This window comes from Balaenoptera musculus, chromosome 6 (genome assembly GCF_009873245.2).
Source record: "Balaenoptera musculus isolate JJ_BM4_2016_0621 chromosome 6, mBalMus1.pri.v3, whole genome shotgun sequence".
Lineage (NCBI taxonomy): Eukaryota > Metazoa > Chordata > Mammalia > Artiodactyla > Balaenopteridae > Balaenoptera > Balaenoptera musculus.
Genome location: NC_045790.1, coordinates 66,367,144 through 66,393,327, shown reverse-complemented (window position 1 = coordinate 66,393,327; position 26,184 = coordinate 66,367,144). Strand labels below are relative to the sequence as shown.

The following is a 26,184-nucleotide window of genomic DNA, read 5'->3' as shown; positions in this document are numbered from 1 at the left end:
GTGGTGTGGTTTCCAGTCATCGAAATCAGTCCCAGCTGCCTCTTTAAAAATTCATGTTTTAATTTTTCCTTTTCCTTTCAGGTAATCTTGGGCAGGTGATTTTATAAGACATTTAGCACCCAAAGTCTTTGTTTCCCTCCGTAAGAAAAATGTTTTAAAAACGGAAACATTTGAGTATCACTATTAGCTTTATTCACCTAGGGCTTTAAGTTTGATATTCAACTTTTGCGGTGTTTAAACACTTGGCCTAAGGTGGGGGGCCGGGTGAGGCTGAACTGTAAGGGCTCCTTTGAAAACAGGGCAGGAATTTAACGAAAGCTTGACAAATCCAAGCCTTCTACGTACATTTGGCAGTTCCTTTCCAAGGAAGTTTTCTCACTGCTGAAATGTTCTTCAGCTGCGTGCGCCTCTCTCTCCCGCAAGGCTGGGCGGTTCCCCCAGGCCCTCACTGTGCGATGCTCACTGTGTTTTCCTCTGCTGTCTATGTTCCAGTCCCCGTCTCCTGGCAGTTCCTCACCCCTGGGTGCAGAGTCTTCGAGCGCACCCCTTCATCCCAGCGACCCCACGGAAGCCTCCACAAATAAAGAGGTAGGGTACCGTTTTGTTTCAAAAGCCATCAGCCCGTTATGTCGTATTCTGTTTCTGGTTTACGCTTTCTCCAGCCTCCAGCAGAGCTGCTGACCCAGATTACCCTGCGGAGAAAAATTCTCATCTCTCCAGCGGGGAATTCGGTGATAAAGCCATGCCATCCAATTTGACAGCCGCTAGCCACAGGTGTCTATTTTAATCCATAAATAAAATGAAAAAGTCACTTCCTCAGGCACACTAGCCACATTTCAAGGGCTCAGTAGCCACACGTGACTAGTGGCTATTGTACTGGAAGCAGAGATTACTGAACATTGCCATGATTGCAGAAGGTTCTCTTGGACTTGGGACATCAAAAGCTCTGTTTAGCAGCGTCCTTCCTAGAGGTGCTATGAGCCTCAGTGCCATGGCATTACAGTTGCTGTGTGGTTTGGGAAATGGGCTGGTTTCTTAAAACCTGATTTATTTCAGGCCCAAGTGAAATATCTTTCATGACAACAGGATGACTGCTTGTCCTGGCTTACCTGGGGAGGTTCAGGTTCACACCTGTTGTCCCAGCAGTACACCTGGTGAGCACCCCTTCTCACTTTTTAAAGCAGCAGCGCTGTCCAGGAGAACTTTCTGTGATGCAGGGAATGTTTTACTTCTGGACTGTCCCATATGGTAGACACTGCCACATGTGCCTAGCAAGCCCTTGAGGTGTGGCTAGCGGCACTGAGGAAATGAATTTTGCATTTTATTCCATTTAAATGAACTTAAATAGCTGTGTGTGGCTAGGGGCTGCTGGACAGTGCAGCCTTCAAGTGTCCCTTTGGACAGCAAATCGTATGGTCACCCTACTGATGGAGGCCATGCTGAGCTCTGGCAGAGAATATTTAAGAGAGAAGATGCTGCTTGCTCCCACTAAGGGTTCCAGGGCTAGAAACGGGCAGGTGTTTTTCCCCTGAGAGGGAGCCATTGCCCTCTCCAGCACCTGTTGTCCTTTTACACCTGACTAACTGCTACCCTCACCTACTTAGGACCTAGCATCAGGTAAACACTGGCCTGCACCATCGTCTGTGTGTGGGCTCAGCTCATTCTAAATATAGATGCTGCCTAATCAACACTGAGGACATGCGTTAAAGAGCTAAACCACATAATGAATGATTGTCTCATTTTTCCTTCCTTTTGCTAATAATCTTCCATTAAATTCAATGCAAGAAAGCGATCTCCATTTTAACCTGAGTGGCAGATCGCTTCTAAAAGGAGTCTTAGTTAAAATTTACCCTTAAAATATCATTGAATTCACATACGTTTGCCATTAAATATTCATGCAGGGGAGAAGTATTTTCATTAATCTATTTATATTAAACCAAACAAACATAAGGAGACCTTCTCTGAAATGGCGCCAACATTAGAATTTAGATTTGAAATATGCTTTGTCCTTCTCTGGTCTTCATCAGGCCACAGGAACAGGAGTAATGGCTGACAGTTTCTGCTGGCCCTGCATCCTACAACATCACCGTGTACTTTATTCATAGCACACGAATAGGTAAGAACAAATGGCAAGAAGAAAAGCCACAGTGATAATAACAGTAATGAGAGTTACCATTTCTTGAGCATTTATGGCATTCAGGCACCAGGCCAAGCAAGTCACATAGTATCTCATTTAATCCTTAAAATACTTCTGCGAGGTAAGAATTAATGTCCTCATTTGTTAGTGGAGGAAGCTGAGAGGTTAAGTAACTTACCTGAGGTCCCAGATCTCACATGTGGTAGGGCCAGGTTTTGAATCCAGATCTCCAGAGAGCCCAGGTTCTTAACACCAGAATCTGCTATCCCTGCGATGAAGAGTACTTGCAGGTCACACACTGAATGGACAAGGTAGCTTGTATGTTATTATTGCAGTTTTCAAGCCTCCAGGCTCTACACATGGTTTATGTGACCTCCTGGAACATCCCAAAGATTTGGCCTTTAACTTCTTGAATGTGGCTTTATTAATTCTTGAATGTTAAGGATCAACTAATGTTCATCTCTGTCCACATATGGGAAAACACAGGGCTAATCAGACATCTGAATATTCAGCGTTTGATTATTCATCAGATATAATAAGCAAGTTTCTCATTTGGTACATGTTTCTGCATATCTTTAGAAATAATGTTGAAAATCCTCTTTGTGTGCAATAATTAGAGACTCTTTCGTTTCACAAAACTCTTTAAAAAAAAATTTACTACCCCAGACACTAAAGAAAGCCAGTCATGAGTTCATGAATAGAGAATAAGTGAATGTACCAAATGCCCTCCATTGTGACTCTAAATAAAACAGCAGCTTTTAGAGCCATAGACTAAAGCAATTCTTTTGTAGCTAAAATCTAAATCTAATAGCCCAAGAAAATATAAATATAAATTGGCTTCTTGGTTGTACCTGGAGGCTAAACCATTTTGATTAGATGAAGTAAAGCCCTCATTGCCCATAGATGCTGAGGGCAAGGACAGGGAAATGGTTGGGGAATAATTATCTAAAAGTCTTTGGCTCTTATGAAGAAGCTAGCTTTCATCCGCATACCATGAAGTTACAGATTTTTTTCCTTAAAGCAACAGAGTTTAAGCCAACAGGCACTCAGCTGGGCCTATCTTCCCACTTGAGTAAATGGAAAGTAAAATTAATGTGAAGCACCATTGAAATTGGAGTCCTCTTTTCTCCTATCCACATAATCTTGGCTTTCACTAGGTGTGCATCTTTCCATAAATGCATTAGCAGCCAGTAACTTTTCGATCCTGGTGATCTTGTGTCCTTAGTTTCTTTAAAGGTGATCCTTTCTGAAACCAGAAACCCACCCTCTTTGGTGTGAGGAACCATTTCATCCCAGTGAGCACATCTACAGCAAGTTTACTGAGATTGATCTGCATTGTGTATTGTGTGATTAGTGTTGAATTCTTGTCATTGTCCTGGATTGAGTTTAGAGTCTTAAAATGGTTTCTTTGACTGCCTCCAATTTTTCACATAACAATTAACACTAATATTTTTTAGAATGTTGTGCAAATATTAACTAATTAATCATTCCTTAGCCATTCCCATCTTCCAAGTGAAGAGCACCATATAAAGTGCTGTGATATGGAGTTGTTTCCCGTGATATCCCAGCCATCATCCAGGGCCCTTCGGTCTTCAAGTCCACTAGGCACCTCAGAGTATACCATCAATTCAAGTCAACCTACTGAGCAGCTATGTTGTACTAGATAGTCTTGTTCTGAAATGATCACCTAACACCTGGTAGATTGTTAGCAATGAAAATCTTTAGGTTTTCTAAAGATAACCCTTGGCCATGCAAACCCTGATTTTGCCCATTTTAGGGACTCTTGTCTTTTACATTAGCTCTCCACTCTGCTGTAATGCTCTCATCACCCTGCCCTAGACATACCAGCTGCAAATTCTGTCACTGGTTGGAGCAGGAATTAATTACCTATTCTTATTCCACTGAGAGTTAACTCTAGGACATTTGCTTGTGAAAGGAACCAAGTGGTAAGTACTGCTCCTCTGAGAGCTAGCATTGAAACTGCCATCCAGTCAGGTTCTAGAAGGTTTCTAGCTGATTATATCCACTTCCAAGGATGCTTTGGGAGACTGACCTTTGCTATGAGGTTTTACTTAGTATAAGAAATTCCAGGGTTTTTAAATTACCTCTTTGTTTATTGGGTTCTTATTTTAAGGTAACACAATAATAACTTATGTAATGGATTTTTTAAACTAAAATACATCAGTAAGGGATGAAAGGAAGAGATAAAAACTGTAGCAATCATTTTTAGCACAGTTAGAGATCAGTGCAGCAAAGACATAAAGTGGAATAAAATTCTCAAAGGGAATTCTTAATTTTAGCATATAATCATTTCACTGGTGCCTTTACTAATCAGCAGTTTCTCACTTAGACACCCAGATTCTTAAGAATACAAATTGAGTCCTTTTTATTGCTATTACTGATTATGAATTTTGGTCCATGGGTTATTTTTTAAGATGACGGACATCTCTCTGATTGTAGAATGTAGGATTTTTAGATTATCTAAAATATGAATGGGTGGTTCTGGGCTTTGGGTAACCTTCAATAATAAATGCATATGTTTATTCACGCTTCACTTTTTGTAGCCAAAAATGGTTGACAACTGGTTAATATCTGTCATTGGTGACGTATTTATTTTTCATGTTGCACGAATGGCTGTGTTAATGCATTTTTCATCATGCTTTGCCCTTTTTGAAACCTCTTTGTCTTAATTACAGTCAAGAAAAAGCTTGGCTTCATTCCCAACCTACGTCGAAGGTAAGAGCTGAGAAGGAAATATTGAACACCGAGTCATTCATGAATCTTCTAGCATTTTAGGTATTGGAAGCCCTGGGCTGTAAGACGATAGTGGGGAAAAAAGACCACAAAGTCACCTATTCTCAGTCTTAAGTCTTAGAATCTTAGACTAAAACAGCAATAGCCGTGAACCTCTCAAAGACCCTCCTCCCTGCCTTTGCTGATTCTGTCCAGGAGACTCTGAGGCTGGGGTGAGGCTGGGGGCTTTGCGCAGCCTAGAACTGGCCATATTGGATCTAAAACCCAAGTCTCCTTATCTCTAGTCCAGTATATCTCTTGCATCCATCAAGGCCCATTCAAATGGGAATGATGTTTAACTAAGGGAGAAATTTTGCTCTTCATTTAAAAAATAAATAAATAAAAAGACCTTCCCAGTAATTCCCGTCTCTTGCTTGGATGACCCAGTGATAGTAACATTTATCAAGCTCTTTCTTACTGTCTGCCAGGTACTGTTCTAAGCACTTTCTGTGTAATAACTAATTGAATCCTCACGTTGATCTTGTGAAGTGGGTTTTATCATTATCCCCATGTTATGCATGAGAGAACTGAGTCATGCAGGGGGTGAGCAACCTTCCCAAGATCCCACAGTTAGAGTAGCAGAGACAGGCTGGGAACCAGAAGTCTGACTCCACCATTCTCCCTGTAATCAATATCCGATGCAGTGCCTTTGTTTTCTGCCACACAAATGTTGATATTATGCAGGTCCTATGGATTCTGGCAATTTGCTTGTAGTTTGGTGTTCCTGGCAATATCTTGTCACCTAGTTTTGTTGTAAATATATTCCAGTGGTTTTTGGTTTCCCTATCTAGTTTCTTTGTTTTAGGTGGTGATTAAGAGAGAATTAAAAACTATGCTACTACTACCATCTTCTTAGAATCCTCCAAAGTAATTTTTTAATGCTAAACAAATTATGTAAATTTTTGTCTAACACCCTCCTCTGACTTCTCAATTCATTTACAATAAAATTACAATTTATTAACCTGAAAAAAAAAAATCTGATGCAGGACTGCCACACATGGTTGTGCAGGTTGTTCACTGCACAAATGTATCCTGTCAACAGGCCTGGTGGGGCCAAAACTCAATCCAGGCTAGACATCCCAGCTTGAGGTCAGGCCACACCACTGGAGCGTGCTACTGATCCTCTACCAGGGAGGATAGCAGATGATTTGGGGGGCAGGGTAGATTGTCATTTCCTTGAAGGAGGATTTTCTGGGGGCCAGAGGATTCCCAGACATCGTGTCTAGCCTTTGGATCCTGTGCATGAACAGTTGGTGTGTTCCACTGCCCAGGAATGAATTACCTGGATTCAGAAACCTACCTGAACCCTTGGGCCTGAAGCCCAGGACAAGCTCATAGGTTTGGTTGTTACTCAGGTTTCTTTCTTGAGTAACTTGGAAATTATTTCCACCATCTTTGCAAAGCTCCAAAACTCCACAGGAGTACCTTGGGGAGTTTTCAGAAGTTGACTATTTCAGAATAGTCAAAACTATTCTTCATATCCATTCCTCTAGGCCTAGAGATTTTCAAGCTCGGCATTAACATGAGTGTGAAGATATAACGTGTGTGCTTGTTCACCCACAGAGCAACATAAAGGCATCACTGAAAAGGAAAACCTGCAATTCTTTGACTTAGGACCATTATAACTTTAATTTTTTTAACTTTTAAAAAATACACTAGCACTGAGCCTAAAATGAACTTATGAAATTCGGGCTGTTTTTTGTGAGTGTAATACCGTGACATTTGATTCTAGTCAGTTTCCCCAGAGGATAATTGACATAAGATCATATCTCAAATATATATTTGTTTAGGTCCAATATTTCTGTCTCTTGGCTGCCTGACATTTATACAGTCACTTAAATATTATCTGGATTGCTCTTAAACATATCTGCATATCCATACTCATTATGGTTAAAGAAGGACCCTTTTCAGTAAATAGAGCTAAATCCACTGATGAATATATTGATATTGGAAGTCCCATAGAGAAGATGTTGCATTTTTATTATTCTTTTAACATTCATTATTTTCACAAAATAAATGGAAGCTTTTTAAAAGTTGCTATTCCAGGTGAGACCTTTTTTTTCCTCAATACCGGATTATCAAAAATGATTATGTTTATGTAACATTATAAATCTATCACTGGAACTTATGAGAGAAGACTGATATCTCTTACTTTTTACAAGGCATAGTGTGGATCCAAACTTGTCCGTGCATTATTTTAGTTTGACAGTGCTTCCCTGCTATATACCTAAAGTTGTACATTGTAAATAACCTGCATCCTTCTCACATCTATAAAAGCTTCAGGGTAGGAAGGGTGTAGCTGTTGAGAAGCATGTAAGTGACTGGTGTGTGGTGGAGGCAGCTTTGGCTGTGTACCACTCAGTGTTTATCCAGAGTCTTTCTCAGAAAGATTGAGAATCAGAAAACTAACAGGTTTCCTGGCTTGATTACTACACACACGCTTTGTGAAGGCCTTTCCTAAAACATTGTTAAATTTCTTTTTTTCCACCACCAACTTGGTTTTAGGAAAATGAATAGATTACTTTAAGGCTGTATCCTGATAAGTAGCTTATCGTGGGAAGCAGCTGTTTAAGCTCAAGATGAGCTGGATGTGTAAGGATAAAGATAAAAACCATTTCAGATTAGCTCTCCAAGAGGAAAAAGCAAATTGTTTCCATTTCAAGTTATCTAATTTAAGACCCTGAGGTTTTAACAGTGGGTTAAAAAGTATATTTTAGTCTTTCCAAATACGGCGTTCAAGCCAAAGAAAATACATATGTTTTCATTGCAGAATTAAAACGCCTTTCTTAGCGCATCTGTTGTAAAGTTATATATTATTCCGAAACATGTTTTAATTTCCAGTCGGGTTTACAGGTGATTGTGCTTAGAATCAGATGCCCCCATTTTAAATATTTAAAACTAAGGTTTGATTTAAAAGGCTGGTGAATGAGAACAGAAAATTCCAGTTTTCCTTGGAATTGATATGTACGTGGACGCAGGCCGGGAACATTATAGCCTGTAAGTCACCAAGGTTAGCAGCATGAGACCATGGCTTTAGGGTAATGTTACCTCTCTTGCAGATTTCAGGTTAGAGGCTATTTTGGGAATCCAAACATTTGGCAACAAATACTCATTTTTCTGATTTATAAAGTTTGTTTCCCCCATTATGGATAAAATGGAAGGGGGCGATATGCATGGGTGGCGAGTAAAGGAACTGCTGTAAAATGAGTTTTTCTACTGCTCACCTAACCATTTGTCCAGCAAACATTTATTTGATACCCACTGGGTGACAGACACTGACTAGACACAGGAGAGCCAGAGATGACTGTGACGTGCTCTTTGTCCCAAAGAGCTCACAGTCTAACAGGCAAAACAACATCTTTTATCACTGAATTTTATGTTTCATGTTTAAATAAATATGCACACTGTTTCTCACAATAAATGGACTGGGTGAAATAAGCTACTCTAAGAAGAAATTGTTCCTGCTATTTGCAAATGAGGGCTGAGTGAAGGTAGACCAGAGAAATGCTCTAGACTCGCAGGTTGATGTACCTGCTCAGGGGTCTCTGGAACTGGCCCACCTGTGCTGGAGGTGAGCGGCGGGGGAGAGGTGGTGTGATCGGGGGTTTAGCGTGGCTTCACTCACCACTGCGGCTCTGTGTGTTACAGTTCCTGGACCTTGTGACCCTGAGGACTTGATCGATGGAATCATTTTTGCTGCCAATTACCTTGGCTCCACCCAGCTTCTCTCAGACAAAACCCCCTCCAAAAACGTGCGCATGATGCAGGCCCAGGAAGCAGTAAGCAGGATCAAGGTGAGGGGGTGCCGTGTGCTCCGAGGGGGGCGGTGGGCACATGTGGGCACCTGAGCCGTCCGTAGTGGTCACCCCACACCTCATGTCCCGAGCTTAGAGGAGAGGAGATTGAGGTGACACGGCAGGCAGTGCTTATACGTGTACCTGCCAACAGTTCTAAACGGAAAAAAGATTTCCAAAGTACGCTGGAGTCCTGATGTATAAATGCTATATAATTTGGTTGTTCTTAATGGCCAGTCTTGAGGAAAAAGTGATAAGCTTTGAAAAGTTGAAAAGATGAGGAAGAATAACATTTTAAGTATTATATTTCCAATATAATATGTGAGAGCTGTATCACTGTATTTCCATGTACAGCTAGAGACCAGTGACTAAAACGTCCATGATACAGTGTGATTCAAACTAGCTGTCATTGCATTTGAACCGGTTGATCCTGTTCAAGCTAGATTGAACTGGCTTGCTTCACCTAAAACGAGCCATTTGATCAGATCTCCCCTGGCTAGTCTGAACCAAGTCAGTGCAAGGGTGACTCAGTGCAAACCAGTCATAACCTGTCTGAATCTGTCTTGTCAAGATTTAAAAGGAGCGAGCCTATTTGATCCCTGAAGAAGCACTTTTGTCTAGTTTAAATCATTCACAACTAGTTTGAACCAGCCAGAACTGGTTTGATCCCATGGAAATGCAGAGCTCTAGAATCTCCACCACGATGCTAGTACCACCTAGAACCATGGACAAGCCAAGGGCGACAGGGACCCTCACGGTGCCATCATGTAATTCAAGTGCCATTAAGTGCCACCAGCACCTAGAACCCCTGAGGCTGTTTCCATGTAGAGCCACAGGCATCGCATCACCATTGAAATCAGAGCCGGGTGTTTCGAGTGAGTTGGGATATAGGTTATGACTTCCCAGATTTGGTTCTGTCTGGTGTCCATTGGTCAGAATCAACTCCCTTGTCAAGGGACCAGTCCCTTTTTCCTGTCTTCTCTCTCACACATCCCCAAGTTCCATCCTGGGCTTTGTGTGGCGTGTGGAATGAGAATCACGAGTAGAAGGCCATACGTGAGAGTCCTTACTCTCTCCATCAAGGGAAAAATATTTCTTGAGCACTTATGTGTGCAAGGCTGTGCAAGGTCTCCTGAGCGAGGGAAAACAGTGATTTATAAAGTGAGATCCTTACCCTCAAGCTCCGCAGCACAAATGAGAAGTGAATCAAGCCAGCGCATGTGCAGGGGGTGCCAGAGGAGGAGAGAGGGGTGTCAGGTACTAAGGGCCACAGGAGTGCGGAGAGACCGTGAGACATGAGATGCTGCCTGAAAGCCCAAGGGAGGGGAGAGCAGCAACCACGGAGGTCACAGAGGTCACACAGCAGGGGCCGTGCTTCTGGTCCTCCGGTCGGGGCTGATTCCCATCTTATTCACATGCCCAGGCTGTGCCATGCCCTGAGTATTAAACAAGGTCAGCGCTGGCCCTTCCCTTCACTGCCCATCACAGCACAGTAAGCCCACACTGCAACCTTTGATAATATTATCGACATTTTAGGAATTAGGATGTATAAGCCAGAGAGTAATTTACAGCTACATCTTACCCCCAGAGATGCATCTTATCCTGCGACTCCCAACAAGACAACTCCCTGACAATGTATCAAGCTGACCTTCCTGCCCTCCGCATCTTTCAGACTCAGTAATGCTGCTGGTAGAACATCAGGTTCCTGTTGAGCTGCCCATTCAAGCTTGGCCTGATTCTTTTTCACTGTCTCCGTTATCATAAAGAGGTGACATTACTACCCACAGATGTCCCCACAGCCTTCTCCATCTTAATTTAGTACCTCCCAGGCACAACGTTCAGAACAAGAACGCACAAACCTCTCTGAGAGAACAAGCTGCTTTTCAGGCATTGTCCTGCCTTATTTCATACAGAGCAGAGAACTTCAAAAACATAGTCTTTAGGGACGTACTTCTGACCCCTCCTATCCCACAGTTTCCGAACATGTTATGATTTTGTTACATTAACATTTGCTAAGAAAACCCCCAGGGTGCCAGATGGTGAGCAAAACACCACAAGAGAAATTGAGATAGAGAAGTTTATGACTCACAGGTCCTGGAGGAAGTACCTGCACACCTGGAGGGGCCACGTGGGGAGGTCAACGCAGGACCTGGGCACAAGTCTTTCTTGATTGGGGTCTGTGGGTGGAATGCTTTGAGGTTCCCAGACTAAGGCCGGGTTGTTCACTTCAAACCAAAATGGGGTTTTGGTGAGCTCCATGGGGGTCTTACCTAAGGGGCACCAACGGGGAAGGCCCTGGGAGGCACGGGGAGACTTGTTCACAAGGGCCACCGAGGGGGTCCTTTGAGGAGCTTACATTTGCATGTGACTCTGCGGGCTGCTCTCCACAGCGTTTGCTTGCATGAAGGAGCCAATGTCATTTTAAGGCCCACGCAGGCTGCTTGGCCAAACCGAATGGATGCTGAGGCAGTAATACCATGGAGTAACTTAGCTGAACTGAACTCTAACCCCAGCACTTAGTTTCCCAGGTTAACGGTACTGTTAGCTCCCCCAGGGTCAGTGGGCGTGCAAGGACCCGGCGTGGTTCTCTGACAGACGGGGACCCCCTGTCAGAGAACCATATGTTTGGAAATGGGGTGGTGCTTTTGGTTGTCACAGTGTCTGGGACATTTATATTGGCATTAGTGGCCAGAACCAGAGGTACTGGATACCCTGTAATGTCCAGAACGGAGCCACATGAGAAAGATTTATCTCCTCCAGAATGCCAGAGCACTTCCCTGTCAAGGAACACTACCAGGGCCCGTTCAGATGAATCCTCCAGAAGAAAGCAACAGTCCTCCCCCAAATAGTACTGAAGACCCCTGAGACCAAAAACTGCATGTTGCTTTTAGATGAGTTTTTCCTAGGTTCTGTTTACTGGCCTCCTGACAGGTCCCCTTGACTCCTACAGCTAGAGTCTCTCTGTCTTTCCCCTGTCCCGTGACACGTATGTGTACTCAGTGACCTTGAGGGGAGAGCAGGCACAGACACGTCTCCTGATCATAGAGCAGCGCTTAGGAAAGACGCCACATCCCAGTACCAGATCCTGCCCAGTGCCAAGTGTTCTGTGCATTTTCTGATTTCCACAGTGGTTTCTGACAGTGTGTTTTTCCCTTCTTTAAAGTGCAGCTCCCTAATGAAAAACCGGAAAGTTTACTTTGAATCTTCAAAGGATTGGTATCCAGAAGTTCCACAGGTCATTTGAACAAAAAATTAGATGGCTTTGTCGATCAGAACAGGCAAGACAGAGGCTCTCTGATTATAAATCCATTTTAGACCTGCCTAGAGCAGAGAAGGCATTTGGAAAACGTGTATTTATTTTTACAGCAAATTACTCTAGTGTAAGGAATTCATTATAGAGTAGTAAGATTAAATGGTTGCGTTTCATTTATAAGTATCGTTTCACAGTGTGCTTCTTGCATCTGAAGGAACTGTTGCCTAACATTATTTTCTGCCTCATGTTCCTTTTACATCCATTTAAATGCCTGTCAGATTGTTTGCCTTTACACCCAGCCTGACGCTTTTTCAAATTGTAAGTGGAGAAGGCTGCGTCTAGAACCCATGGTTTATTTCCACGCCCCCTAGAAAGTTACCGTCAGGATCGGGCACAGAGACTGCATTGCGTGCACAGGGAACCGAGGGGCCGAGAGCATTTCTCCAGATCACTCGGGTGGTCTCAAGGGGAGCGTGCACTGTGGTGCCCACACAAGCTCCCTTCTCTGAGGGAGGTGGTGCCACGCTTTTTCCTAAAGAGAGGCTGCCCTTTCAGGAATGAGTTACTCTGGGCCACCTCTAGAGAGACGCAGAACAGAATGGGGCTACAGAGTTTATAGCCACGTCCATTCAGGAAGGAAGGGGGAAAAATGCTCTGTGGATTTACTTGGAAATCCATTCAGTCATAACCTCACCACAAACTGATGAGTAATTCCTGGCTTGGTGCTCTCACCTGCACAGAGACGGAGGAGTTTCCTCCTTTCTTTTTCCGATTCCTTCTTCCCTTCCTCCCCGCAGGGATCCCATCTTGCCCCTCTCTTTCCTCTGCCTGCGTTGTTTGTTTGACCTGATGTGGATGCCAGTGAGACCAACCTCACCAGGAGTCCAGCTGTGGCTGTGTGTTCTTGGTGCTTTCTTTCTGAGCAAGCACTGAACCTGACGTTTGGGTTTCCATTTCAAAGCAGGCTTTAATTTCTGGTCTTTCCGTCAATTACATGGTGCCTGTCACTCACACAGCACCGCCTGTGGACTGGAATTGAATAATGATACTGAATTTACACTTGGAGTCTTAAGAATTATGATTTTCCTAATTTAACAAAGAATTTATAGGTTTATTTGCCAAAATGGGAGGCAAATTTGGAATTGTGGTTTGGCTAGATATGAATTTGGCTCAAAAAGCAAACTGTCCCTATGCAGGATCCTGTGATAGGCATCTTAGGAGATAAAAATCAACCAATTCCTTGACCTTGAGAAACATGCATTTTAATAAGGAAGCCAAGAAGAGTATTTAGGTAACAGTAATACAAGGCAGGCTGAGGAATCTGAAATTAAAAGACATTTCCATCTACCAAAATGTAAGAAATAAGGTGCATCTGAATGCAATAGCAGAATTACAGGACATCTGCCATTTTTTTAAAGTTTTTTTTTTTTTTCATCTTTGCACCCTCCCTAATATATTCTTTCTGCCTTTGTTCCTAGTTTTTGAGAAGTAGTAATATCCTTCCAGGAAGCTTCCCATATGATTCAGAAATGCATTAGAGCAATGGTCCTCAAAGTGGGACCTGGGAATTTGTTAGAAATGCAGATTCTCAGGCCCCACCCCAGTCAGAAACTCATGGGGGTAGAGACCAGGAATCTGTTTTCATAAGCCCTCCAGGAGACTGTGATGTATGCTATAGTTTGGGAGCCACTGCCTGAGAGAAGGGTGGATCATCCAGCCTGAAGGAGCCTCTGTTCTCTAGCTGTGCTCTGCACGTTCCGGTCAAGCCGAGTGCTTCTCACTGCTGGGGTTCCATTGGCAAATAAGCGCAAGAAACGCTGCCAAACAGATCTTTTTTGGGTATTTGCCACATGTGTTTTCCTATTAAAGGCTCTGAGAAGTCCTGTACTGAGGAAATTTAATTCAGTGTGTTTAACCAGAAGTTTCCACAATTACTTGAACGCAGAACACATTATTGCTGTGGTGGTACCTGATAGTCTTGTTGCTAGGATTCTTTTAAACATGTTTTAGGGAAAACTTCTGGAGAGAGCTTTGCCCTACATGCTGTCAGTATCAAAAGTGCCCTATGCAGGGACAGCCCCCCGCCCCAGCCCAGGGTGGGAATCCTGCCTTAACCCGACCTAGAGAACCAAACGGGAAGCCAGTGCAGCTAGCTCACTCGCCTCCCTTCCTCTCACTACATCTCCGTGCTTCGTTCCACCCTCATTCCCACTTCATTCTCTGCTCCTCAGCCGGAAGACGGGGTGATGTGCTAGATTCTGCCTGAGCCGTAGAAACTGCTTCATGTCCATGCAGAGTGTGGTGTGTTTGTCTCCATTTTCTTTCTCCATTTGTGAAGCTCACAAATGGCGTTTTGATATTTTTTGGTCCATGCATTTTTGTAAGAAGCATGCATTATCAAATATTATTCTGTCTTTACTAGCCTGCCCCAAAAGATCAGATTTTTCCATTCTTTTATAGAGAGATTTTCTTTAAGCGTTAAAAATTTATGATTTAATTGTAGAATGAAAATTTCTATCAGTGTAGCGTTGTCTAAACCATCTGATTTCCCATCTGACTTGAAGTCTGTGGTTGATAAAGACGATATTGACACTGGTAGCAGACCCTTCACGTACATTATCTCATTTACTCCTCCAAATGGAGGGGGTGGGGAATCCTGTGAGGTAGGTATCATTAACCCCATTTTACAGACAGCCTTAGAAGCTTATAGATGAGAAACTTGTCCAGATGGCACAGTAGCAGTTTGGAATATAGAGTGAGATTTCCAGGGTTTGAATATCTCTTCTGCCACTTAATAGCTGTGTGACCTTGGGCAAGTTAATTAGCCTCTCTGTGCCTCAGTTTCCTCTCCTGAAAGATGAGGATAATGTAGCGCCTACCTCACAGGGTTGTTGTAAGCTTTTACATTGGTACACATGAAATGCTTAGAAGGATACTGGCCTATACCAAGTGCTCAGTAAATGTCAGCTGGGGAAAGAAAAGCTAGAATAGCCAGGAGGATCCCCGGCATAACTAAACTTAAAGAATCTTAACAACAGCAGATACGCAGTACACATTGCAGATCGAGTGATAGGATGGACGGTGCTGCAGTATGTCCTGTGCACCACAGCCTGCTGGTGGTAAGCCATAATCAGTCTCATGAAACACAAGGATTTAAATGGATGTTGTCACTCCCTGCTTCAAGATGCATGCTGGCCTTAAGGCTCTCTTAGACCTTTCTCTGCTGTTTCAGCTTCTCATTCTGACCCCAACCCCATCATCATTTCCAATGTTATGTCTAAATTTTTAATTTGTTTCAGGGCACTTGGATATCATAAGCGATTTAAAGGTGGTGTCACTCTAAGTGCATAAAATATTTTTAACTTCATAAAAATTGTCTCAGAATGCCTTTCATGAAACTCAGTTTGCCTTTTGGATTCTCTTCCTCATCAGCCATTCCAGTAAAAAACAGAATGTGGGCATTCCATTGGTGGCAGACTTACTTTCCTTTGAAAAGGGCCCTTTCAGATCACTCTTCCTGAGAGTGAAGAATTTTGACCAATAGCTATTAGGTTTTGGTATCAAAAATAATGGAAATTTATATATTACTGCCATATCATTCAGGGGAGGTAGTAGAAGACAAACGGATGTTAGGATCTCACAGCAGTTGTTTATCTTGAGGATTATAACTGGTGCAGATCAGAGCATCCCTGGCAGAACTCTGAGATTCCACCCAGTAATCTCCGTGGCACAGCATCAGCACAGGGCCACTCCTCAGATGTGCAAGTATTTCCACTGTCATGTACAGTGGGTTAGGATGATGCTTGCAGTTGCTGCCTTCAGACTTTTCCAGAGTAGGCTGTTCACCACGAACTCATGACCACCAGTACAAGCTGTGGGGTGGCTCTGTGGGAGTGGGGCTGCCTTAGTCTCCTGGGTGCACCAAGATTAGCTATTTGGTGTTTGGATAGCTGACTCATCCAGTTTCTCCCCGATGAGGTAGTACAGACAACACATTTAGTCACTAATGAAATAGTGACATGCTGCTGAGAGCAAGAGCTTTCCCACCAGGTGAGTACCAAGGATGTGAGGGAGCAGCTCTTCCTGTACCCCACCCCCATCCCCACAGCAGTTACATGGTTTGGCCATTGACTCACCATCGTTTGAGCAAGTTCTGTGTATATGTACCAAGCCCTACCAAAGCCAAGAGGTTGCACCCTGACATAGGCAGATTATAATCATCTAACATCATAATCATATAAGAGCAAACGCAAATAGAGTGCTTATAAGGCACCAGGCACTGTTCTGAGAGCATCGTATATACAGTTGACCCTTGAACAGCACAGGTCCACTTACATGCGGATTTTTTTCAGTAGTAAATACTACAGTACTATATGTTCCAAGACTGGTTGAATCTGTGATTGGTTGAATCCGAGGATGTGGAACTGTAGATACAGAGGAACCGAACTGCATATACAGAGGGCCAACTGACTGTAAGTTATATGCAGATTTTTGACCCTGCGGTGGTTTTGGCACCCCTAACGCACACATTGTTCTCAAGAGTCAACTGTATTCGTTTTATCCTCAACAGCCTTATGAAGTAGATACTGTTTTTACCCTCATTTTACAGTTGAGGAAACTGAAGCACAGAGACATTAAGTGGCTTGTTCCAAGTCACACAACTAGTAGGTAGCAGAGCCAGAATTCAGTTTTAGACAGTCTGGCGTCTGAGTTTCTATTTTTATCAACTATTCTATCTTGAATAAATATTACATCCGTTTCTAGTTAGGTATAGGCTCTATTAATGTTACACAAATTTAAGGCAAGAAGTATTACTAGAGATAAAGAAGGAGAACAATTCAGAAATCAGTAACAAAAAGATAACTAGGAAATCTTCAAATATATTAAAATTAAGAAGAACACAGTTCTAAATAATGTTCACAGTGGAAATTAGAAAGTGTTTTGAATGAAATGATAATTAAATTGCAACATCAAAATTTGTGGGATATTGCTAAAGCAGAGATTAGAGGAGGCTCATAGTTTTATATAAATATATCAAGAACGAAAAAAGTTTGAAAATCCATACTTTAAGTTTTCATCTTAAGCTAGGAAAAAAATTGGCAAACTAAACCCAAAGAAAGAAGAAGGGATAAAGATACAGGCTGAAATCAGTGAAATAGAACACAGGCATACAATAAAGGAAATCAACAGAATCAAAAGTTGGTTCTTTGAAAACATCAATTGCAGTGAAGTATAAGAAGCACCTCAATTACATGTCCTTCCTACTACTGCCCCCGGCAGCTACTAAATTCTGATTTAGGAAATCAATAATAGAGTGGGATTTTTTTAAGCCAGTCCTCCTCCCACAGAAATGCTTTATACCCCTGTCAATATTAGTTTGTTGATTCCCTTTTCAACTGAGTCTCTGCAAATTCTTTTCTAACTGTTCTCCTGTCTCTGTTTGTTCCATGCTAAGCAGATGGCCCAGAAATTAGCCAAAAGCAGGAAGAAGGTGCAGTACAAACAACTTCATCAGCTTGGTGTTATGCCTGTTTTGTTTTGTTTTTTTCATTTATTTACGTTTTGCCTTTTTTCTTATTTCGCGTTTTTGTTTTCTGCATCCAGCAAGTTTTTGTTCAGATTTCTTTTTGAACCGCCCCATAAGCCAACGTTTCTCAAAACTCAGTTGCCCAAAGTGGCTGTTTTCTGTTGCTCATTAGTCATCTCACTCCAGAGGAATGACAGGGAGCAGATTGGGGATGCTGAAGGGATCCTGCAGGCATGTGCAAGTGCCCACCATTCAGGAGCATTCACGTGGCAGGGACCTGGGTCTACTCAATTCTAGTCATGTTTGATTTGTGGATTTGTCAGATTGCTGGATGCAAAAAAGAAAACTCGCTAATAACCACATGTGTGCAGAGTCAAGCCCTAAGTGAATCAGACTAATGTGCTTTTTTGGTTGTGAAGCTTCTAGGTGCTTATAAGCTACCCATGGGACACTGAGGCATTGGGGCTCGCTCTTATTGGGGTGGCTTCAGGAGTGGGTACTGCTTGTGTGGTGTGTGGTGTGTGGGAACACGAAGACCCTCTTACCACAACTGCCTTTTTTGCACCTGCTGTAAGCATTGTCCCCCATCACTTGAGCAGGAGCAAACTCTGACTTCTCCAAGGTCCTGGGGATATGAGTCAGTTGCCCTTGTTCCTTCAATCTGTTGGGCTCTGAAACCCTTGCAGACAGTGCCATTCACGATCATTGTTCATGGAGTCAGATCTACTACAGTTACTGCTTCCATGGCGGAAGAAGCAAGGAGGAGTCCGCATTTCTCCCTGTAACCTGGAGATGCTCACTCCCGTCCCCGTGTCATCCTCTGTGTGGTCCCTTCAGCTTTGGCAGTCTAGTTCTGAAGTCTGCATCGCTGTTCTGGTGACTGTGTCTCAATGCCTCTGTGTATGAGCTAACCTTGCTCGCACGCACCTGGGTCAGAGTAACGTATTGAGCTTTCCCTTGGTGCATTTTCCTTCTCAGGCTCCTGAAGGTGAGTCTCAGCCAATGACTGAAGTGGATCTCTTCATTTCTACCCAGAGAATCAAAGTATTGAACGCCGACACGCAGGTATTAACTGGCTCCCACCTTCCTCGGGGGTGAAGCTTAGCATGACAACTAGGAGGCTGTGCCCTTGTCTGTAGAGCAGCTGTCCCCAGATGCTGGCTTCCACACAAGCTAGAAGGTTGTGTATGCAGTGCCTGCTGCCGGGCTGGGGGCTGGGGGATGGGAAGGGACTTGGTAGGGAGGATTGGGGCTCTTAAAGATCAAAGGAAAAAATAAGCCTTGGATATTGTTTGCTAATAATTCTCATAAGTTTTTATCAGAAGATTCATGAACAAACTAGACTTTTAAGAAATTTTGTTTAGAATCTCACACACACACACACACACACACACACACAATATACAATCATCCAATCATCACATGCAGATTTTTTATTTTTTAATTTCCCCACCAGAGATTCTACTGGTTGTAAAATGATTGAAATTCCTTTTCACATACTACAGACCACTTCCTGCTCTGGGTTATCACAAGCCAAGGGAATTGCTCCCAGGCCTGGGTGGGTGCATGTAAATCTGCCAACAGGGTGTTTGCAGCGAGCTCCCACGTGTGGACCGCACTTGGCTGGGCTGTGGGGTGGCAGGCTGTCTCATGGGTCATTAGATGCCGCACTGGACATACCATCCTCTCCCTGCTGCCTTCCAGGAGACTATGATGGACCACCCTCTGAGGACCATTTCCTACATTGCAGACATCGGGAACATCGTTGTGCTGATGGCCCGCAGGCGGATGCCCCGCTCCAACTCCCAGGAGAACGTGGAAGCCTCCCACCCATCCCAGGATGGAAAAAGGCAGTACAAGATGATCTGCCACGTCTTTGAATCTGAGGACGTAAGGGCGGCCTCCCTTCCATGTGATCTGGGCTGCCCTTGGGTGGCCAGGTTCCCTCTAGTTCTCAGGACCTTAATCATATGTGAGACATACTTATTGAGCACTTATTATGTGTCAAGCACTGTTCTAGTGCTAGGGATATAAGGCTGAGTAAAATAGACAAGATACTCATTGTAAAGGTTGTAGAGAGACAGAAAATAAATAGATAAATATACTTAATATAAAGTTAGGTAGTGGAAGGTTTGATAGGGAAAAACTAGGTCAAGGGGTAGAGGGACCAGGGGCTATTTCAGGTAGAGTGATGAACAGAGTCCTTTCTGAGGTGACATTTGAGCAGAGACCCGAGTAGAGTTGAGAGTGAGGAAAGAGCAGGTGCAAAGGCCCTGAGACAGGGGCCTGCTGATAGAGGCTGAGGAAAGGCAAGGAGGCAAGCCACTAGAGAGGCCAGAAGGGTGGGAAGAATTCAGCCAGACCCACAGGGGCCCGAACAGGTCTCACCTGGCCACTAGGGCGTTTGGGGAGGGCAGTTCTTGGACGTGCAGGACTGCCTTTCCTAACAGGAAAGTTAGCGTCCCTGACCCTACCCACCAAATGGCAAGAGCACCAGCCCCCCACTCCTTAGCAAAACCAGCTGTTCCTCCGGTCACAAAGCCAGTGATCCCTAACGCCCATCTCTCCAGGTGATAACGTCAGCAGAGGAAATCAGCGTACAACAGAGGTGGGGCCCATTCTTCCATTCAGCCTTCTTACCCAGTTGTCCCTAGAACTGCCGGCGAGAACACCAGGCTTCAAGCTGTGTTAGCATCATGCTTCTCCCAAAGCTCGACAGGGCTTGGAAACTCCCTCTGGGCCCTTTTTTTTTTTTTCTGGCCAAGCCATGAGACTTGCGGGATCTTAGTTCCCCGACCAGGGATTGAACCCGGGCCCTCGGCAGTGAAAGCACAGAGTCCTAACCACTGGACCACCAGGGAATTCCCCCCCTGATGGTTTTGAACTACAGAGCCTGCCCCAGAGGGCCATGTTGGTGCCGTTGACTGGTCTAACTTTTCCTCCTGCCACAGTGGAATAAGCTGTATTTCTCATATTGAGCAGGGAGCCCTTATATACTTAAAGAAAATTGCCTATGGTAGCCTTGGCTCCTTAGAAGGGGCCATTTTTCTCCAGAAGAGTGTTCACCCAGCTGCTTTAAATGGCCTTCCTCTGAGAAGTTAGGAGTCTGAGGGGAGCTGCTTTTCTCCAGGGAAACGGAGCTGACATGGCTGTAGCCACAGACAGGAGGAGTCGCTTACACTTTTGTACCATCTTTTACTTGTCTGGTTCTCTAGAAAGCAGCCCCAGGGACACGGTCACTGAGAAGGCAGAGAGCTTGAAGCACCTGTCCTGGCCATTCTCCCCGCTTTTCCTTTAAAACTGAGGCCAAACCTGCAAACTGGGAGAAAATGAGTTTAGAAGGTTCTCGGAAAGTTCCAAAGGAGTTACATTTAGAATCTTAAGTTTCATGTGTCCTGCAGGCCCGTGAAAAGGTGGAGTTATCTCTGCTCACCAGACATGAAGGTCCTGGTACGACCCTCTGCCACCTCCCCCTGGCTTGGTGCTCCTAAGGAGGGCTTTCTTTCCCTTGGGGCTCCTTTCTGTCTGTAGGGGGAGATGATGAAGGGGAAGAATGAGGAAGCAAGAGTGGACCTGGGAATCTCACTGCTTTGCTTCCAAAGCCCAGGACAAAGGGGGAGAGCGTGGGCTGCAGAACTGGGAGAACTGGATGTGGATCCTGTCTCCCGTTCTACAGAAGCTCAGGCTGTGCAGCTGCTGAGCTTCTGTAGAACGGGCTGCCGTGCGGCTCAGGTGGACACGGCAGAGAAATCAGTAGCCTGTGTGCGTTCGCCCGGTGCATCCACTCGTGACGGTCAGGAGGTCCGCTGGCCGTGTTCTCAGACACTTTCTTTAGTTCGTCTGTTCACACAAGCCTCTGATGCCCGCGGTGATGCCTCGGCAGGAGGCAGCATGGTGGTCCTTGATGTGACTTGTGGCATGTGACGTCACCAGATTCTCAGAGTGAGAAAAGTTGAGCATTTCTTTCCCCACTGCCAGCCACACAGAAATTTCTGATATCACTTTGAAAGCACTTCTGCTTTCAGCAAAAATTACCAAAGGTAGGGAAAGGAGGAGTGGAGATTAGAGTTGTGTGTGTTTGAAACATTGCCCTAGAGCTTTTTCTTGTTTTGCGGGCTTTCTACCCACTATGATTAGACAGAGCAGCAGTCCCAGTGGTGGGCAGGAAATGGGCTCTGGAATCAGGCTGCCAGGATTCTCAGCCCCCATCCCCACCCCAGCTTAAGCTCTCAACCTCTTTTTCCTGCTCTGCCCAATGGGAGCAAATAAAACAGATCCGAAGTCTAAGAGCTCTGAGAAACAAAGGGATTGTTGTACTCAGTTGGTTGATAAACCTGCTTTGAGCTGCCATGAGACACTTTATAGGATTTGTCCAGCTTACTGTGAATCTTACACGTTTGTTGCAGGAATATTACCGTGTTTAGGCACTTCTCCAGGCTCTAATGGGGTTTTTACACAATGTATGATAAATGCACCCTGTTACCTTTCTAAAATGTGAACATTTCTGAATTCTGAAACACTGCCTTCAGAGCTTAGGATGAGGGCTTATGGACCAGTCATACTTACGTCTTAGACTTGCTGTGAGGATTTATGTGACGGTGCTTCTGCAGCATTTAACACAGCACAGGCTCAGTTGCTGGTGTCTCTCCCAGGTTGTAATGTTGGTTAATTAATGCAGGGAAAGGTTATCAAAGCCCAGTGCAGGAGAAAGAACAATAGAAGCAGAGTGAGTGGTGTGACCTTGAACAGGTTCCTTCACGTCTCTGGCCGCAATCTCCTCACCTGGAAAATGCATAATAAATATTCTGTAATGTCCCATCCATAGATAATGTGAATGAAATGAAATTCATGGATAATATAACCTCCCTTTTTGAAAAATTTTTCACAAAATAACCAAAGTATTGCCATAAATATAACACAAAGGAGAAATAAAAGGAAAGCAAGCTAAAATAAAATAGGTTGATAGACACACACTCACACACACATGCAGAACCACCATACTCTACGGCCAGTGTGCAGGCTGATGGGAATGTGATTTATTGGCAACCCACATCCCACGAATAGCACTGATGCTGATGATTTTCCAAAGTCATGAAGCTTACTCGTGGTAAAGTGTTGGACAAAACAAAATACCATCTTCTCTCAATTTACAGAATAGTTGTATTCTTGGAATGTTCAGTGTGTATTAGAGCGTGCAATTAAAGCCTTGTGTTTTTATATAAATTAGAGTTGAGTCCCAGCCTTTAGACACAGGTGTTATATGTTCATGAATGTCCAGTGGGATATTTGAAAATTGTGCAGGATGTAAAACAACTCGTCCTGTGTAGGACTGTCCTTTGCACGGCAGTAGGTCCAGCATCTCTGACTCCTGTCCATCAAATGTCAGGAGCTCCATCAGGATCATTGTCATAGACAAAATTGTCCCCACTAATTTTGAAAATGCCCTGTAGCAGGCACTGCCGCCCCATGGCGACCCACTGGGCTAGCTGCTGCCTAGGGCTCTGTAGTCCTGAGGGACCCAGGTCGCCCACCAGCAGCGCTGCCCTGTTGACCCCGTCTCCCCTTTCCGGCTCCTCTCCAGGCTCAGCTGATTGCACAGTCCATCGGGCAGGCGTTCAGCGTGGCATACCAGGAGTTCCTCAGGGCCAACGGGATTAACCCCGAAGATCTCAGCCAGAAGGAGTACAGTGACCTGCTCAACACCCAGGACATGTACAACGACGACCTGATCCACTTCTCCAAGTCAGAAAACTGCAAAGATGTAGGTACTTTCCAGAAGCTGTTCTCTGAGCTGGGCCAGCCGGGCCCACCCGCGGTAGAAGTGAGGGCAGAGTGGCCGGGTTGAAGAGTGCGCTCAGGCCCATCTCTGGCTCCCCTCACATGAGGCCCGATAAAGACTGCAGCCAAGGGCCGTGGCCAGTGAGACAGGGCGTCGTCTGCTCCCTGCAATCCAGAGCTGACTTTGGGGTGGGTTCCAGAGGCAGACAGGACCTGAACCCTGCCCTTTACCAAGCCCACAGTCTAGGAAAGGGCACAGAAGATTTTAAATGATGGTGCTGGTACAGGCACTGGTCAGAGACAGCTGTACTTGGCAGATTGGAGCCGATCTCGGCTCTCAGGTCTCAGATGATAAGTGCTGTTGCTCCCCCCAGGGACCGAGCTCTAGAGGAGTGTCTGGAGGAAAACGGGGCCGTCTGACCTGGTCTGAGGTCTGGGTATTCTTTGGAAAGTGTAGAGGAGTGCAGAGGGCTGAGCCAAAGTAACAGAAGCATGAGGGTCCGAAAGCTCAGGAATTGTGTGGGGAGCCGTGAGTGAGGCAGTCAGGCTGCAGCAGGGACTGTGCATAGGAGAGGATGTGAGGAGGCCAGTACGGGCTTTGGGTCAGAACTGGAGGGCTTGAGAGTCCAGCTGTGGTGAGGGGCCTGGACTTTATCCACTAGGTGTGAGAAAGTGATCTTTTTATCCACTAATGAATGTTAAGTGTCCTAGGCTCCCTGGAAGCAGAGCCTGAGATGGGAATTCTTGTTCATGGGATTTGGGGGAAGGGTGCACTCAGGAAAAAGTGAGTGTGGGCAGCAGGGTGGTGGAGATGCCAGGGAGGAATGTGGCCTCGCTGGAGATGAGCATCATTCGGACCCAAAGGGAAGGTCCAGCTCACACATCGCAGGACAGACCTTGTCCCACCTAGAGCCAAGAGAGCTGGCAGGCCTTTGTAGCCTGTGCTGATCAATCATTGACACCAAGGTCAGACGGAGGTGTGTTAGTGTGCTTGGGCTGCCGTAACAAAGTTCCCCAGACTTGGGGGGCTGCAACAACAGAAATGTATTGTGTCACAGTTCTGGAGGCTGGAAGCCCGAGATCAAGGTGTCCGCAGGGCTGGTTCCTTCTGAAGGGGAAGATCCATTCCAGGCCTCTCATTTGCTTGTAGATGGTCTTCTCCCTGTGTCTTCACTCTGTGCATGTCTCTGTGTCCAAATTTCCCCCTTTTGTAAAGATACCAATCATGTTGAACTAAGACCCCTCCTAATTATTTTAACTTGACTGCCTGTGAAAAGATCCTATCTCCAAACAAGGTAATATATGCCATGGAATATAGAGAGGACAGGACGCGTTTGGGTTGGAGTCATCAGGGAAATGTCTGTCATGTTTAGTCAGGACAGGAATAGGGAAAATGCTTTGATTTCTGTCGCTACCCTGGATGGTTGCTGACTCAGGCTTTCTACATGTTTTCCTCCTTTCAGGTCTTCATAGAGAAGCAGAAAGGGGAAATCCTAGGTGTGGTGATTGTGGAGTCTGGCTGGGGATCCATCTTGCCAACCGTGATCATAGCCAACATGATGCACGGAGGCCCAGCGGAGAAATCGGGGAAGCTGAATATTGGGGACCAGATCATGTCCATAAATGGCACCAGCCTGGTGGGCCTGCCTCTGTCGACCTGCCAGAGCATTATTAAGGTAACTGGAGATGGGAAAAATCAACCTCTCTTGTAGATCTGAAGTGACATGAAGTCATCAACATTTGAGCATATTCTAAGTGTCAGGCACTGAGAAGGACACAAATACAAAAGGCGTGGACTTGCACTTGGGTTGTTTACCATCAAGTTGCTATTTACCGACTCCTCCCTGAAATTGTTTTTTCAGGGATGGTATATCTGGCTCACGTAGCACCACTCACTAACACCATGCCCTCGCAGACATCACTAATCAATCACAGCATTCTGTCCCATTAAGCCCACACTCAGCCTCAACAGAATTTTCCTCAGCTCAATAATCAAGACAGTCACTTATAGTCAGCTGGGTGTACTTGAGATGACTTGCCATCCCTGTTACAAATCATGGAAATGCTTCAGATCCCAGGGCACTTTCCTTCACTGTGATCCAGGTGAGTGTATCCTCCCCAGAGCCTGCGTAACATGATCCACACATGCCAGGTAGAAGGAAGGAAACTGGTAGCCTGTATACTCCTTCTAAAACCTGAACATGATTACTTCTTGTTCCGCCTGCATTGATACTGTTGCATGAGGCTGAGAAGAGCTACTTAAAGGAAAATTGAATATGAGTATTTGAGGGCAAGAAATTAGATTTTCTTAGAAATGAAGTATCCATGTGTAGTCTCTTGAGCGCATTGGAACTTGCTGATTGCATGGGAAGTAGGAACAAGTATATTCTTCCTTCACTACAGTATCTGTAGACCCTGCCAGCTCTGTACCAAGCAGTGTGGAACAGGCAGACTAGGATCCTATGACTTTCTTTGGTTCCTTGGGGTTTCCTGAAAGACTGTACTAGAATATAGCTCTGTATGTGTGTGTGTGAGAAAGAGAGGGAGAGAATAAATGTGAATTTATAGAATAGTTATTCTAAGCAGAAGAAAATCACAAAAGACGACATCCTTGGCCAAGGGCCCTGGGATAGAGCGGAGGTCAAGGTGAGTGTATAGGCCAGACATGTCTACCTCTTTGCATTTTTTGTTTGTTTTTTATGTTATATAGGAATTCATCTTTTTTTCTTTCTTTTTCCTGCTTTTTTTATCAATATTTTTTATTGAAGTATGGTTGATTTATAATGTGTTAATTTCTGCTATGCAGCAAAGTGATTCAGTTATACATATATATATATACATTCTTTTTTTAATATGTTCTTTTCCATTATGGTTTATCATAGGATATTGAATATAGTTCCCT

The 26,184-nt window shown here is 44.5% G+C and overlaps 1 protein-coding gene across 2 annotated transcripts in view; it reads left to right on the top strand.

Moving 5' to 3' along the window:
• The window catches only part of APBA1 (amyloid beta precursor protein binding family A member 1), a 233,144-nt gene that overhangs the window by 190,914 nt on the left and 16,046 nt on the right, over window positions 1–26,184 (top strand). Inside the window, exons 3-10 of one of the 2 annotated variants that reach the window (XM_036856722.1) lie at window positions 493–588; window positions 4,834–4,873; window positions 8,579–8,724; window positions 17,436–17,468; window positions 18,483–18,569; window positions 19,209–19,394; window positions 23,086–23,265; window positions 24,746–24,958. In XM_036856722.1, coding sequence (XP_036712617.1) covers window positions 493–588; window positions 4,834–4,873; window positions 8,579–8,724; window positions 17,436–17,468; window positions 18,483–18,569; window positions 19,209–19,394; window positions 23,086–23,265; window positions 24,746–24,958 — 981 coding nt within the window. The remainder of the gene's footprint in view (window positions 1–492; window positions 589–4,833; window positions 4,874–8,578; window positions 8,725–17,435; window positions 17,469–18,482; window positions 18,570–19,208; window positions 19,395–23,085; window positions 23,266–24,745; window positions 24,959–26,184) is intronic. The other variant, XM_036856723.1, reaches the window with a different exon arrangement.